At 34.0% G+C, this 13714-nt stretch overlaps 1 protein-coding gene across 14 annotated transcripts in view; it reads right to left on the bottom strand.

The window, feature by feature from the left end:
- The window catches only part of RALGAPA1 (Ral GTPase activating protein catalytic subunit alpha 1), a 212644-nt gene that overhangs the window by 114870 nt on the left and 84060 nt on the right, over positions 1-13714 (bottom strand). For 10 of the 14 annotated variants that reach the window (XM_088796874.1, XM_019750420.3, XM_019750426.3 and 7 more), the window contains 5 exons: positions 10259-11803; positions 8388-8512; positions 7078-7294; positions 5326-5502; positions 785-937 (listed from right to left, as the gene is read on the bottom strand). In XM_088796874.1, coding sequence (XP_088653000.1) covers positions 785-937; positions 5326-5502; positions 7078-7294; positions 8388-8512; positions 10259-11803 — 2217 coding nt within the window. The remainder of the gene's footprint in view (positions 1-784; positions 938-5325; positions 5503-7077; positions 7295-8387; positions 8513-10258; positions 11804-13714) is intronic. The other 4 variants (XM_019750436.3, XM_088796871.1, XM_088796873.1 and 1 more) reach the window with 1 other exon arrangement.

The raw sequence follows: 13714 nt of genomic DNA, 5'->3' as shown, positions 1-13714 counted from the left end.
ACATCATGTAGGACTTAGCAAAAATAACTTTTTTAAAATCTGTAGTTTCTAAGGTTCCTAGTCACTTTTTAATATTTACTTAAAAATAAAAATACTTAATTTAGACAGCCCACTTTTTAATTAAATTTAGTTGATATACTTGCAGAATCAAATCAATAAAAAATTGTTAATTTGATCAATTATTTCATTGAAAGCTTGGTTAGCAAATGATAATGCTACCACTTTCTCCTGTGAGTCAGCAGGTTCTTTAGATGCCACATCAAGAATAATAATGCCAAATTATGTATTTCCTCCTCTAGGAAATGAATGGTACTGTATCAATGAAAATACAACACACAAAATTAATGCAATCACTAATGCTAGGACTGTAGTCAACTATAATAAAATTATATGACTTTAAATTTCTTTCTTTGGTCAGAGTAAATGTGCTGCAAATCAGAGTATAAATATCTTAAGAGCAAGAAAAAATGTTATAATAACAAATTTCTTAAAGACTTAGAAAAGTCCAATGACTTAAAATAATACATAATAAATATATATATAATACATAATCTCCCAGATGTGTAAGATGCTTTATTTTAAGATCTGACACTTATGCTCTGAAAGGAGAAATGGCAAATATCTAATTTCCAAATATCGCCTAGGTCATTGGGCGTCTTAAAATAATACATAATAAATATGTATATAATACATAATCTCCCAGAAGTGTAAGATGCTTTATTTTAAGATCTGACACTTATGCTCTGAAAGGAGAAATGGCAAATATCTAATTTCCAAATATTGCCTAGGTCATCGGGCGTCTGAAGAACAGAGTGGTGGAGCTTCTCATCGAGCTGTAGATCTTTCTGTTCCATATGATCTATATTCAGTGTGGAAGGAGAGGGTGTTTGTGACCTGGATCCCAGAGCTGAATGAACTGGAGAAGCACTTTCAGACCCTGTAAATATAATTTCATAAAGTTACCACAGAGGTAAGATGTAATGCTTAAAGTCCCAATAAAACAGAAATTAAAAACACCAAAAGATAAAAAGGTTATAAATTGACCAAAGAGATAAACTCTTAATATTATGTGAGACTTTGTATCTTAGGGGTCTCATCTCATGTCTACCATGGGACTAGTATGGAATCAGAACTGGACACACAAGTTGATAGGAACCATCAGTGAGAGCAAGAATCTCTACTCCCATTCCTGGTCCAGCTATACAAACTCTGGTACCCACTGCTATTGTAATATTTCATTTTCTTCAAACTTGGGCAAGTCAAGAGAAGTACTTGCTCATTGCAGCTCTACATGCTACTATCATTGCTAGCCTGAATTACAGTGGTCCATGGTGGTCCTAGCCTTTGGACAACCTCTCCCCACGATTACTTCCTCCCAAACCATTTTCCATAAGGCAGCAAAAAGATCTAAAAATCTAATCTAATCACATCACTCCCTCATTTAAAATTATGGCTCTTTCGTGGCCTCAGCATAAGCCCAAACTTCTTAGTGTGGTTTTCCAGTCTTCCTGCAACTTTCTCACTGCTCCACGATCTTTTAAATTCTAGCCATAGAAAGTAAACTGCTGATATTTGTCAGAATGTATTATACGTCTGGCCTTTTCCAATGTTTTTCCTTTACATGGTGTCCTAATCCTCTTCTTTCAGGTCTGGTTAACTTCTATTTATTTTTTAGGTCTCAGCTTAGATACTGCTTCCTGAGAAGCCTAATCCTGACCTATCCAGCGTGAATAAGGAGTCTCTGCTGTAAGTCCTTGTATTTCCCCATCATACCGCCGATCATACTGACTTGAAACTGCCTGTTTTAGTTTTCAGTAGCGCATACCCTCTGTAAGAACAGGGGTTGATCTATGTTATATACTGTAGTATTGCTAGTGCCTAGGACAGTGTCTGGTACATGGCAGGCCTTCTTGTTATTTTAAATTATGTACAGCATAAATTAATATTGTATTGAACAATTGGTGGTGGTTATAAGGGAGTGCTGCTAGTACCAAGCAAGCAGTTAGAGTATTAGGTCTTTTCGTTTTATTTTTAAGCTTCTTTCCAGCAGAGAACTATCAATATTCTGGACCCAATAATCATAAAACTCTACCTTTGTTACATCTTTCTATACAGTAAAGCAAAAACCGAGTAAGTTAAATACATTACTTGTATTATTTTAATCCCACAAACGTGTCTTCCCATATTATTTATATAATTTTTAAACATAATACCATAAATGCCTTAAAAAGTACATATAGAGCTACCATACAAATGCCTTACTGAATAATAATCGTATGATTCCATCTGGGCTCAATTATGATACATAGTAGGTGGTTAAGTTTCCCGTCTTTCATTTGAGATTTTGTGTAAATTCATATGGCACGAAATCATGGTAAAGGACAGTTACAGAAACTTAAGAATTCTATACCTTAATATATACACAAACTGCTGAGGGCATAATGAAAACAATCTCCTTAATATTTATTAAAAACTTCACGTGACAAAAAAAAGCATCAGTCTTTTAGTCAAATGCTGTGCAATACAAATCTATTCTTTTCTCCATGTATTCTCTTCATCCATAAAAATCTGATTCCTTTTTAAGAACTGAGATTAATTTTTTATTAACATTAGCTATTAGATAATTATTACTGCCTTTAATTTTATTAATAACAACATATAATGGCTGACTTATAGGCATTTTCCTCTTAAAGAATTTTTTTTAAGTATTGCTATAAACATAGTCATGCCTTGAAAACAGGCTATTTAGTTTTTGTTCTTATCTTCTGTATGAGATTTCTTTCACAGTTTTTGAAAAAATTTATAGAAAAATAGAAGATTTCAGGACTACTAAATCCTTTGATAGTATACTGCTATTCTTAAAGTTAATAGAGTGATTAATATATGCAAACTTCACCTTCAGAAAATACTGTGTTGAATAGCTTGTATATTGAATATACGGAGTTGTACCCTTTGCTGAATTTTATGTCTTTTAAACAGAAATCAATTGCTTCTAAGATAAACACCCCTGCACTATTACTAATAGCACTGATTAAACTTAGAATTCCTAATAAAACTTCCTAGTAGAATTCTAGAAACAGTCACTATGTAGAGTAAATATAGGTTACATAAACATGAAAAACTCTCAGAGGTTGTATTATCCAAAAATCATATTGAAGCAAAAGTCCTAAAACAAGTTCTCTATACACATCAAGTTTTATTTTCAGGACTTTTGTGTGGAACTCTGATGACTAAAGGGAAATAAGAAAGAAAATGTGTGGTCACGCATTTTTACATATTATAATTTTTAAAAAGCACAATAGTCTGATTAATAGCTTAAAGACAACTAGAACATGCCTTATATAGGAAACACCTCTAGTTCACTGAGAGCATAATATTTAGAAACTCTTTCTTCAAAAAAATTGCTAGTCTTCAGATTAACACAGAGACATATGGTGGGATACTTTTGAGTCATGGGCTTGGGAGGGTTATGATATGTAGTGGATCTCTAAACTAGTGAGAAAACTTCTCAGGCATTTTATTATTTCTATTTTGAAATTCCACTCTTTTTAAGGTTCAGAAATCTCTCTGCACTGTCCAAAAATTTAGAATTTTGATAGTATTAAAATTTGTGTCACAATAGAACATAAAACCCTACAGTTTTTAATTCTCTCCTTTTAAGTGTACAGTTATATGAATTTGGCAATTGTACATAGTCCTGTAATTAACAACACAATCAAAATACATAATAGTTCATTACCATTCAAAGTTTTCTTATGCACATTTCCAGTTGACCCTCTCTTCTGATCCCCAGCCCCAAGTAATTACAGATCTAGAATTTCCTATATGGTATGTAGTCTTTTGTATTTGACTTCTCTCATTTAGCATGTTTTTGAGAGTCAGCTATGGTTTTGCATATATTAACATTTAATTCTTTTTTTACTGAGTACCAAGCCAATGAATATTCAATGAATGAATATATCACAATTTGATCATCCGTTCACTGATTGATGGACATTTGAGTTGTTTTCAATTTTTAGCTATTGTGAATAATACTGCCATGATCTTTTGCGTAAAACTGTCTGAGGTACATACCTAGGAATGGTCGTATAGTAAATGTATGTTGAATTTTAAAAAATACTGCCATATTTTTAGAGTGGTTCTACCATTTTCCATTCCCACTCGTAACGTATGATAATTGCAGTTGCTCCAACTCTCTTCAACACTTGACATTGTCAGTGTTTCTAACATGAGCTGTGTTTATTATGTGTGTAGTAGTGCCTCGTGGTTTTTAATTACATTTCCTAATTACTAGTAATGTTGAGTCTCTTTTCATCTACACTTATTTTTAAGGATAACTACAGTAAAAATTATTTATTACAAAACAGGAATTTTCTCAGATTTTTCTTTGAGTAATTTAAATTCTGTAATAATAGGACTGTCCATCTAACCCACTGACTTCTATTTCCCACTCAGCAATCAGGCAGGCTGAAGTTCTTACTTATCCTGACAGAAAAGATGTGGAAGAGGTAGGCTGTGAAAACAAAGGATGGATTCCTGCCTATGAGCATTTCACTGTGATTTGGCTGAGGAAATTTACCTAATTCAGACACGCAGAAATCCCTGTTCCAGTTGTACAAGTTCCAGCCAACTACAGGACGCAAAAAACACCCTATTGATATTTAAACTGGAAAGGAAAATCACCCACCAACGGGCATTAAACTGCAGTGGAAACCAGAGTGAATGTGGACCGTACAGTGGAACCCCTGAAGTATAGGCCTCTAGTTGTTCGGGCTCCCTGTGGCCACTGCACTGACCATGCAACAATGTGACCCTGCATTTCACGATTGTGTTTCTTGGACCCCACTTATCGCTGGGTTTGATCACATGTAAAATATTGCTGAAAAGGATAATTTACTATATAAACACAGAATATCAGTATATTGAAAAATGGCAGTGTGGCTTTACATTTTCTATAATAAATACTTTGCCAAAGAAATCTATAAAAATCCAGGCTGACTCTGAAAGACAATGAAAAAGATACAGTACAGTACTTCATTACTTTAAATGCATTTAAGGAATACATTCCCAAGGCTCAGGTCAAGATGGCAGGGTAGGTAAGTGCTGTGCTTGCCTCCGCCTATGACTACATCAAAATTACAACTAAGTCATGGAAAAGTGAACCCGAAGACTGGCTGAAGACTAGTTGAAAGGAAATCCTAAAACTAAGGATATAAAGAAGAAGCCACATCGAGAGAGACAGACAGACAGAGAGAGAGAGAGAGAGAGAGAGAGAGAGAGAGAGAGAGAGAGATAGAGAAAAGACATTCTCTTGAGTAACTTTACCAGTAACCGTTGCAACTTCAGCAGAGAAAGCTTGTTGACTAAGACTGTTTGTTTCAGAATCTACGTGAAGCGTGGTTAGACTAGCTACTTCTTGTTCTTCAGCACTCTGATGATGGCCAGAACCTGAATCCACATCAGTAGAGGATACAATCCCAGTATCAGCTCCAAAGCCAAAATCTATAGGAAGAAGAAATGCCAGTATATATAGAAGTCCAAATCAAAAAACAAAAACATTTACAAAAGAGACACAACTACTTCATCAAAATTATTAAACATTAACATTCCCCCTAAATCTATTATATTTACGTACCACTTGGGCAAGAGTAAATAATGTTAACACTTTGAAGTTTATAATTAGAAACAAATTTTTAAAGGTTCTCATAGCTTATTAACAACAATAATGATAAAAGACAGCCCGACATATATCATCACTATTCTTTTTTTTTTTTTTTTTAAATTTTATTTTATCATCATCACTATTCTTACCCAAGTTTTCTGATAACCAGCAATACACTTATTGCTTCAAGTATTTTATAATTTCTAGTACAGTTAAAAATAACAAAAATGGCACACATATGGATGGTAAAAATCATTTTTCTTTTAAATCGGATTCCTAGTCTGAGATCATAGTATATAATCCATAAGGTTTATATACTATGTATCTCCAATGTATCTCCCAGCCCATCACACACTTGTTTCCAAAGGTTTTGACTTTCTTTTTTAAAATTTTGGTATCCTCCACTGACTGCCAAGTGTAATACAGAATTACAACAGAAAAGCTAAGTGGTCTAATTTCATTCTTTTGCATGTGGCCTTCCAATTCTCCCAGTACTATTTATTGAACAGGCTGTCTTTTCTCCATTATATGTTTTTGGCTTCTTTGTCAAAAATGACCTGTCCATATTTATGTGGGTTTATTTCTGGGTTCTCAATTCTATTCCATTGGTCTGTTTATCTGTTTTCCTGCCAATACCATACTGGTTTGATTATTGTTGCTCTGTAGTACAAACTGAAGTCAGGGAGTGTGATACCTCCAGCACAGACAATAGTTTAGTGGTTACCAGAGAGTAAGGGGGAAAAAGGGTAGTAGATGAGGGTAAAGAGGATCAAATATATGGTGATAGGAAGAGAACTGACTCTGGATGGTGAACACACAATGTGATATATAGATGATGTATTACAGAATTGTATACCTGAAATCTACGTTACCCCAATAAACTTTAATTAAAAAAAAAAGAAAAGCTAAGTGGTGGCGATATAGTACCAAATAATATCACTGATGTCATTTTAACATGAAGTGATTATTCAAGAAACACTGTAGGAACCGCTGCACTGAACATAACTATACTGAAAATATTGAAGCAATGAATGTAACTAGACAGTGATTCCCAAATATGACCGCATGAAATACTGCCAACTCCTAATCATGACTATCTGTCCTTTATTATAATATCAAGCCCACCCCTATATTTTTTCTTTTTTAGATTTTGGTTTTAAAATATTCGTTTTATGAGAGGACAGTGTTTTTTGTTTTTTAAATGCCTTTAGTTTGGCAAAATAAAGTGGTGCCAACTTGAAGTGATTCCCTAAAACCTCTTTTGGAATTTCACAGAAAATGAAATCAAAATATGCAGAAACCCCTTGTTTAAGTTAACATTGGAAAGAAAGGTGATGGTCATGTAATCCACAAGTCAGTCGAACAAAAAACAATCAACAAAAAAACATATTGTTCAAATAGAAAAATATACTTACTGTCAAATTTTCGGCCATCATATTGGAAAGCACTGAAAGAATCCGAATGACTGTCAGAGCTGATAAGATCACTGCTCCCTGCACTGGCAGGAGAAGTCCATTCTGAGGGTACACCTGGGTCATCAATAGGGCGCATTTGGTTCTGCTTGTTTAGAATATCAGGGAGGTCTTTGGGAATTTCGAGGCTGCCTGGACTACTTCCTCTTCTTGTCATAGTCTAAAATTTCAAGAAACATTTACCATTAAAAAGAGTTTTTTAATTCTCATTAAACATCTGAAAAGTTAATTTCCAAGACAATCCTCACAATAAATGTTGAGATTCAGGACTTTAAGTAGGAGGGGAAAAACATGCTAACCAAATAATCTATGTAACTGTATGGAGCTGGCACCTGAGGTATGGTTGGTTTTCCTGAAGCAAAGACCCAAATATCAGATGGTACTAAGCCTGAGACTCTTAAGCCTCAAAAAGGATCCACGAAGTGAATATAAGGTAAGACTAAAAGGTCTACAGCTTGTTGGAAATCGCTTTCAGGTTAAGTACAAAAAGCAAAGTATTCAAATTGAAAAAGAAGAAGCAATCAGAAGAGATATGGGGAGAATGATGGCAAAGATGTCATTCTATAATGATTACATATAATGAGTCTATAATTTTTTCCCACTCAAGAAAAGTAACTGAACTAAAAAAGGGGGAGGGGAGAATGTCATGGATCTACAGACTTTCACTAAAGACAAGTGGAAACCCAAATGGACTATGACCATTTGAAAAAGGAATTCCACATATAGTTATCTTTCCTTAACAATTCAGCATTATTAGGGATACAATTGCTTCTATTATCATTTTGCCATAATTCTAATACTCAAGGTAAAGATAACTTTAAATCTATTCCAAAGTTATCTCGAATGATTAATCAGTCAATATTTATGTTATCAAAATTACAGGAGCTCAGCCAAAAGACCTCCATTGTTATCTTTCCTGCTGAGGGCTGGCAGCAGACATCAGGGTAACCCTATGAGCAAGATGGAAAATAGAGGGAGAACTAGGAAGGTAGTAGTTTACACCCAAGTTAGCTGAGCAAACAGGTATTCCAATCTTTCACTCTGGTCAAAACCATAAGCCTCCTTGTTTTATGTCTTTGAATAAAAAAAATTATAAAAACATAATTTAAAATCTTAATTTTAAAAAAAGGGTTAAATTTGAGGGGAAAGGATGTTTTGAATAAAAATTTACAAGATGCACATATAGATGTGTATTTTTTAGTTTCTCTACCTTTCTCTCTAAAACCAAATAAATAAAATAAAATAGCACTTACTGAGGCATTACCACTTCGAAGTCGTTCTGCTATAAACTCATCCATCAGATCAGGAACATTAGCACTGCTGCTGCCAATATCACTATTAAGAGGAGGCAGTTTGGGGCTCATGTCCTCTTTATTGACTAAAAATAAATAAATAACTATATATAGTGAGGAAAGATTTAATTCCATTTTTTAAACTTGAAACAACAAGAACAACCACAAATTACCTATGCCATATCAATCATTTGCCAAACATGCATTTCTGAATAATTTCTCTCCTTTTAGATTTAATTTTAAGAATTAGTAAATTGATATTTACTTTGTTTAACTAAGCAGATGTTAGTCAATCTTCAGTATAACCTTATACAGCAAGAAAGCTTATAGATAAGCACTAGTTGGAGTTAGGTTAATATTGCCTATAAAGAAGCTGGTATATTTATCTCTCTTCCTGCCTCTATGCTTCTTAATAATTTATAATTCCATTTTTCCTGAAAGAATATTTGGAAGAAATATATCCCTTGAATCTAGGCAAATCTCAGTGGGACATAAATGCACTTATATTATTTATAAATAAAATTCTATGATTTTGACATATATTGTTTCTATTCACTACAAAAATCTAATTTTATTGCTTTAATAAAAAAAGATTTTCAAAGGTATTTTTGTAAAAAAAATAGCTATCTTGATTCTTTTTATGACTACATTATGATTTACATTACCAAGACAGTGTTAAACTTAGGAAATTAATTTACAGAAAATAATTACTTATTTCACTCTTATGTTGCTAAAAAGTTGATTTCTGTGCAATTAAAAGAGAATCAGCACTGTTTATATTCCTAATAGAACTACAAAACATTTCAGGTTAAGAAAATACACTAGTTAGGAACTCATTGTGAAATACCATTATCTTTATATTACCGGCCAGGCTTTGCTAAGCTGTCAAATACTGCCCTCAAGTGGCATTAATGGCTCAATGCAAGATGCATTCATTATACAGCGTTCTGTTAATCATGCTAACAAAACCAGGTTAAACAAATAAAATCAAAACCTACCTTACTGCTGAAAGTTAATTTTCTATATCTGTAAAGTTATTTTAAATTGGAATCAAGATAAAACAGTTACCATAATCTTGCTTTCTGTAATGTGTCCATAGAGGTTCCATATTTAAATCATGAGTAGCTATCATGAAACCTTTATGCACATCTAAAATCTCAGAAAAAAGACAGTAATGATGTGTTTCAAGGACATAATTTGCATTCTATACAGATGAATGCAAAACTAAAAGGTCTACAGCTTGTTTGGAAATCGCTTAAAAGTAACTAAATCCACTTTGAGATTTAAGAAATAATTTCCTCGTCAATGATAGTTAACTAAAAATGTTGGTGCTGGTGGTAGGACCTTGATTTCCATTGTTACATAATGTCGAATATTCTATGAAGAAAAAAGATAAAAACTAAATAAATCAGCAGTAAAAATAAGCTCAATTATATAGCTGATGCCCTTTTAAACTATACGGGGGCAGGGGCGAAAGTACTTCAATTCCTCAGTAAACTTAATTTCAAGGCTCATGTGGTACACACTTAGAAAAAGAACTGATTTAGATAGCCTTTGAAAGGTCATTAAAATTTTCCTTTTATCTTCCTCTTTCCCATCTTGTTCAGCAGCAAAGAGGTTTAACTAAATGCCTTATGAGGGAAATTAGTAATTTAAATAAACATTTTATGCTGGGAAAAAATACAGCTGGGAGAAGGCGCATGCATAACCAAACAGAGAGAAAGCAGTGACCATCCCAAAGCTTTTTGATTGCTTATAGCTTGCTTCAGTTGCATTAAGCCAAACTGGTGCTGTCTTTCTCCTTTTGCGCTCTGCACACTGTTAGTGCTCACCTGCAGCTTTCCTTCCAAAATAGCCCATTACATGACTGTACAGATCCCTCAGTGGAGCCTCTGGTGGCATTCTGTTCTGCCTCTGTGGGGAAACATTTGCCTTCGGCTTTGAAAGAGCATGTACAACAGTTTTATAAACGCCACCCAGGGAGCCCTGTGGTAGTCCTGCCTCATGACTTGATGACCTAAGAGTGCTACGACTACCTAACTGATTACTTGCCATTCCTTCCTTTGGCAATACGGTGGGAATCTCTGTTGATTCCTTAACTGTTTTATTACTTACTGATGTTGTACCGAGTGTATCTAGAGGCCTGTACACACCAGGCTTTACCAGCTCCGGAGCACTATTTGAGCTGGGATGGGGGTTGCTGGTGCTGCTGCTACTGCTGCTGCTACTACTAAAGCCACTGAGCTTCCGCAGTCTCATCTTCCATGGAGCCTCTTTGTTTTCCAGAGGGTTATAAAACTGAACAGACTCAGTAGATGGTCTAAAAGTAACATGAACACTATTTCGTTTTTTAGTAGCAATTTTCATGATTTTGGCTCTATGGGTTACTGTTTCAGACAAGCTCCTTTTGGTTGGAGAAAGCTTGCTAGTGTTTGTAACGTGAGGCATTCTACGGTTAATGGGTGCTTTTAGCGTGGTTTTCTTGGCATGTACAACATGTGGGACAGGTTTTTTCTCATTAATTTGCACACCCTTCACCTTTTCAACTAGTGTTATATCTACACAGGCATCTAATTCTGTGGCTGCTTGTCTATACAGATATTTCCTCTTTTCTTTATCACAAGGGCTACCTGAACTAGGTTCCGATGACTGTTTATCACTGTTTAGTTGTTTAGACTTTTCAGAAGTTTTTGTTCTCGGAAAACTATCTAATAGGTTAGGTGCAGTATTACTCATGAAGACAGCTGAGTTTGGTTCTTTTTGAAACTGTATGTTTTCAGGAGTCCCAACAAAAGAGGAGATATTTTCTGATTTACTTTCCTGGTCTATGTATTCTAATTTATCTAAGGATGACCCTTCATCCCTATTTACTGCAATAATCACTTCCTGAGAAGCTGCATCGTTACCTAACTCATTTTTACTGTGATTTTCCTGGTTTTCCTTAAAATATTCTTTCAGGGAGGAAAGAAGATCGTCATCTCCTTCAAGGTCAATGTACTGGATTTGTTCAAAAGCAGAATCTGCAAGTTTTACCGGATCTATTAAGTGACAAAGATGGTCATATATGCTATCACCAACTTCCAGAGAAGACTCTCTACTATGAGTATCAGTGATGTGGCTTTCAGTGGATCTAGTTATTGAAGAAGCCTCTGTGGAACTCTGCAAACTTGGCGCATGACGGGATGAACTGTCAATGACAGGAACTGCACCTTTGGATCGTTCAACAGTGAATGGTTCCAAGATGTCAGAAGTGCTGCTACTTCGAGGCAGTGGCTGCTCCTCATTCAAAACACCAAAAACTTCATTTCCAGTGTCTTCACTTTGTGAAAAATGTCTGACTCTAGTTGGGCGGGGAAGTATTTGAGTATCATCAATATCTGTAAAAAAGAAAAATGATGTAGAGTAGAACTATACAAATATGAAAAATCAGTATTAATTTCAACATACCCTAAGCATATGCTTAGAAACAAAAAATTCTGAGATTTTTTTTGTAAGCTCAATGAAAGAAAATCTATTAAAAATACAAATCTGTTTTTTTTAATCTGTTTTTAAATAATGATGGGCACAAGCCAATACAGCAGGTAGTGTCAATGAATTAGAAAACTACCAGAATACATTTTAAAATGTTAACATGCACAAAAAGAGATAGTAAGGTGATGAAACATTTGGAAGTGCAGTTAAAGATAGAGCTGTGCCAATAAATCAAACAATTCAAACTTGCTATTCAATTTTTCCTACTTACTTATGTCCAAGCAGAAAAAGCAGATCTTAACAAAGAAAGGTGATCTAAATATCCCATTGTAGAATCTTATTGGGTCTCATACATTTCCCTGTTTCCTTCCTTACCAAGCAAGAGGCATCATCTTTTCTTCAAATCTTGCCTATTTGTTTGATCACATATTACAAATGGAAATCTCCACCCTCTTCCTAAAGTTTTCTTTGTCAGGAAACTATCTGTTCTATGAGGTGTTTTACTTTATTATAATATTGACACCTATTCATCCCTATAAAATAAAACCAATACAGTGTTAAAAAAATTAATTGTACTTTTTCATTTCTGATCCACCACTTCATCTACTAGGAAGAAACCTTCTTTACCTATCATTGGCCCTTTTCATTAAACAATCATCAAATGTTAAAAACTGTACCCATGTCTTCTTACATCTTTTTTAAAATCAGATTTTAGACTAAAAGTAGACATTATAGATCATCTAATTTAGCTCTCTTACTGAGGAAATTAAGGCCCAAAAAGGTAACAGCACTTTCTCAAATTTATAATCGTAAAGTCTGAGAAGCGGCTTAGTGTTCCATGTCATTACATTGTTTTCATTGCCTGAAGTGCTAAGTGTAGGGTAAATCCTCAAAAATATTTATGAAATAGAAAATTACAAGATAAAATACTATTTAACTATACAGATATATACAAATTAGAAATTTTAGAAAATACAGAGTCTACATATCCATCATGGTATTTATGTTACCTAGAAATTAACTAAAAAAAATTTTTTTTGGAAGCCAGTAAAATATAATGAAAAAAAAAAAAAGAGTCCAAAAGTCAGATGTTGCTGCTCACTGGGCTCGTAATGCAAAGGTTATAAGTAACAGAACTATAACTGAACAATCCATCTGAGAATATTTAGATGCAGAGTAAGTGTCTTGTCCAAGATCACAAAGTAATCTACTGATGGTGTTAGGTCTAGAACTTAGGTTTTCTTACTTTAGACTCTGAGACCAGTTTCCTCATTTATAAAATAAGGATAGTAATTCATAATATTCTCAAGATTCATGCTATGGATGAATGAAGGGTGGTCCTTCTGCTATTTTATTTATATCATCCTTTTTGTATGAGGTGCAAAAGGAGTCACTTTATACTAAATTCAGATCAAGAGGAATTTGTAGTGTGCCAAGATTCCACTATATTCCTGAAGATACACATTTAAACTCCCAATATAGCATGTCTTTTGTATTAAAAATTAGCAATTGATAATCAGTAAAATATCAAGCTGGTTCTTCATGGGGGGAACCTCTTAAGTTATAATACTAACATATTACTAAAAAATTTTAATAATTTTTAAAATAAGGTACAGGATCAAGTGCCAAAATCCCTTTTATCAAAGTGAAATTCTATTCTTGGTCAATTACAAACATTACTTATCAGCAATATTTTTACAGCTTCTGAATTCATAAAATCATTTATATTAGTATACATAGAAATTGATGCCATTTTGAATGAAGCTCAAGTGTTGTCTGGAATTACCTAACGGTCATAACAATGTTCTTCATGTAAT

Source organism: Rhinolophus sinicus, chromosome 3 (assembly GCF_057876585.1).
Source record: "Rhinolophus sinicus isolate RSI-liver-muscle chromosome 3, RSI-T2T, whole genome shotgun sequence".
Lineage (NCBI taxonomy): Eukaryota > Metazoa > Chordata > Mammalia > Chiroptera > Rhinolophidae > Rhinolophus > Rhinolophus sinicus.
The sequence above is the reverse complement of the archived record's forward strand: the minus strand, read 5'-3'. Positions and strand labels throughout refer to the sequence as shown.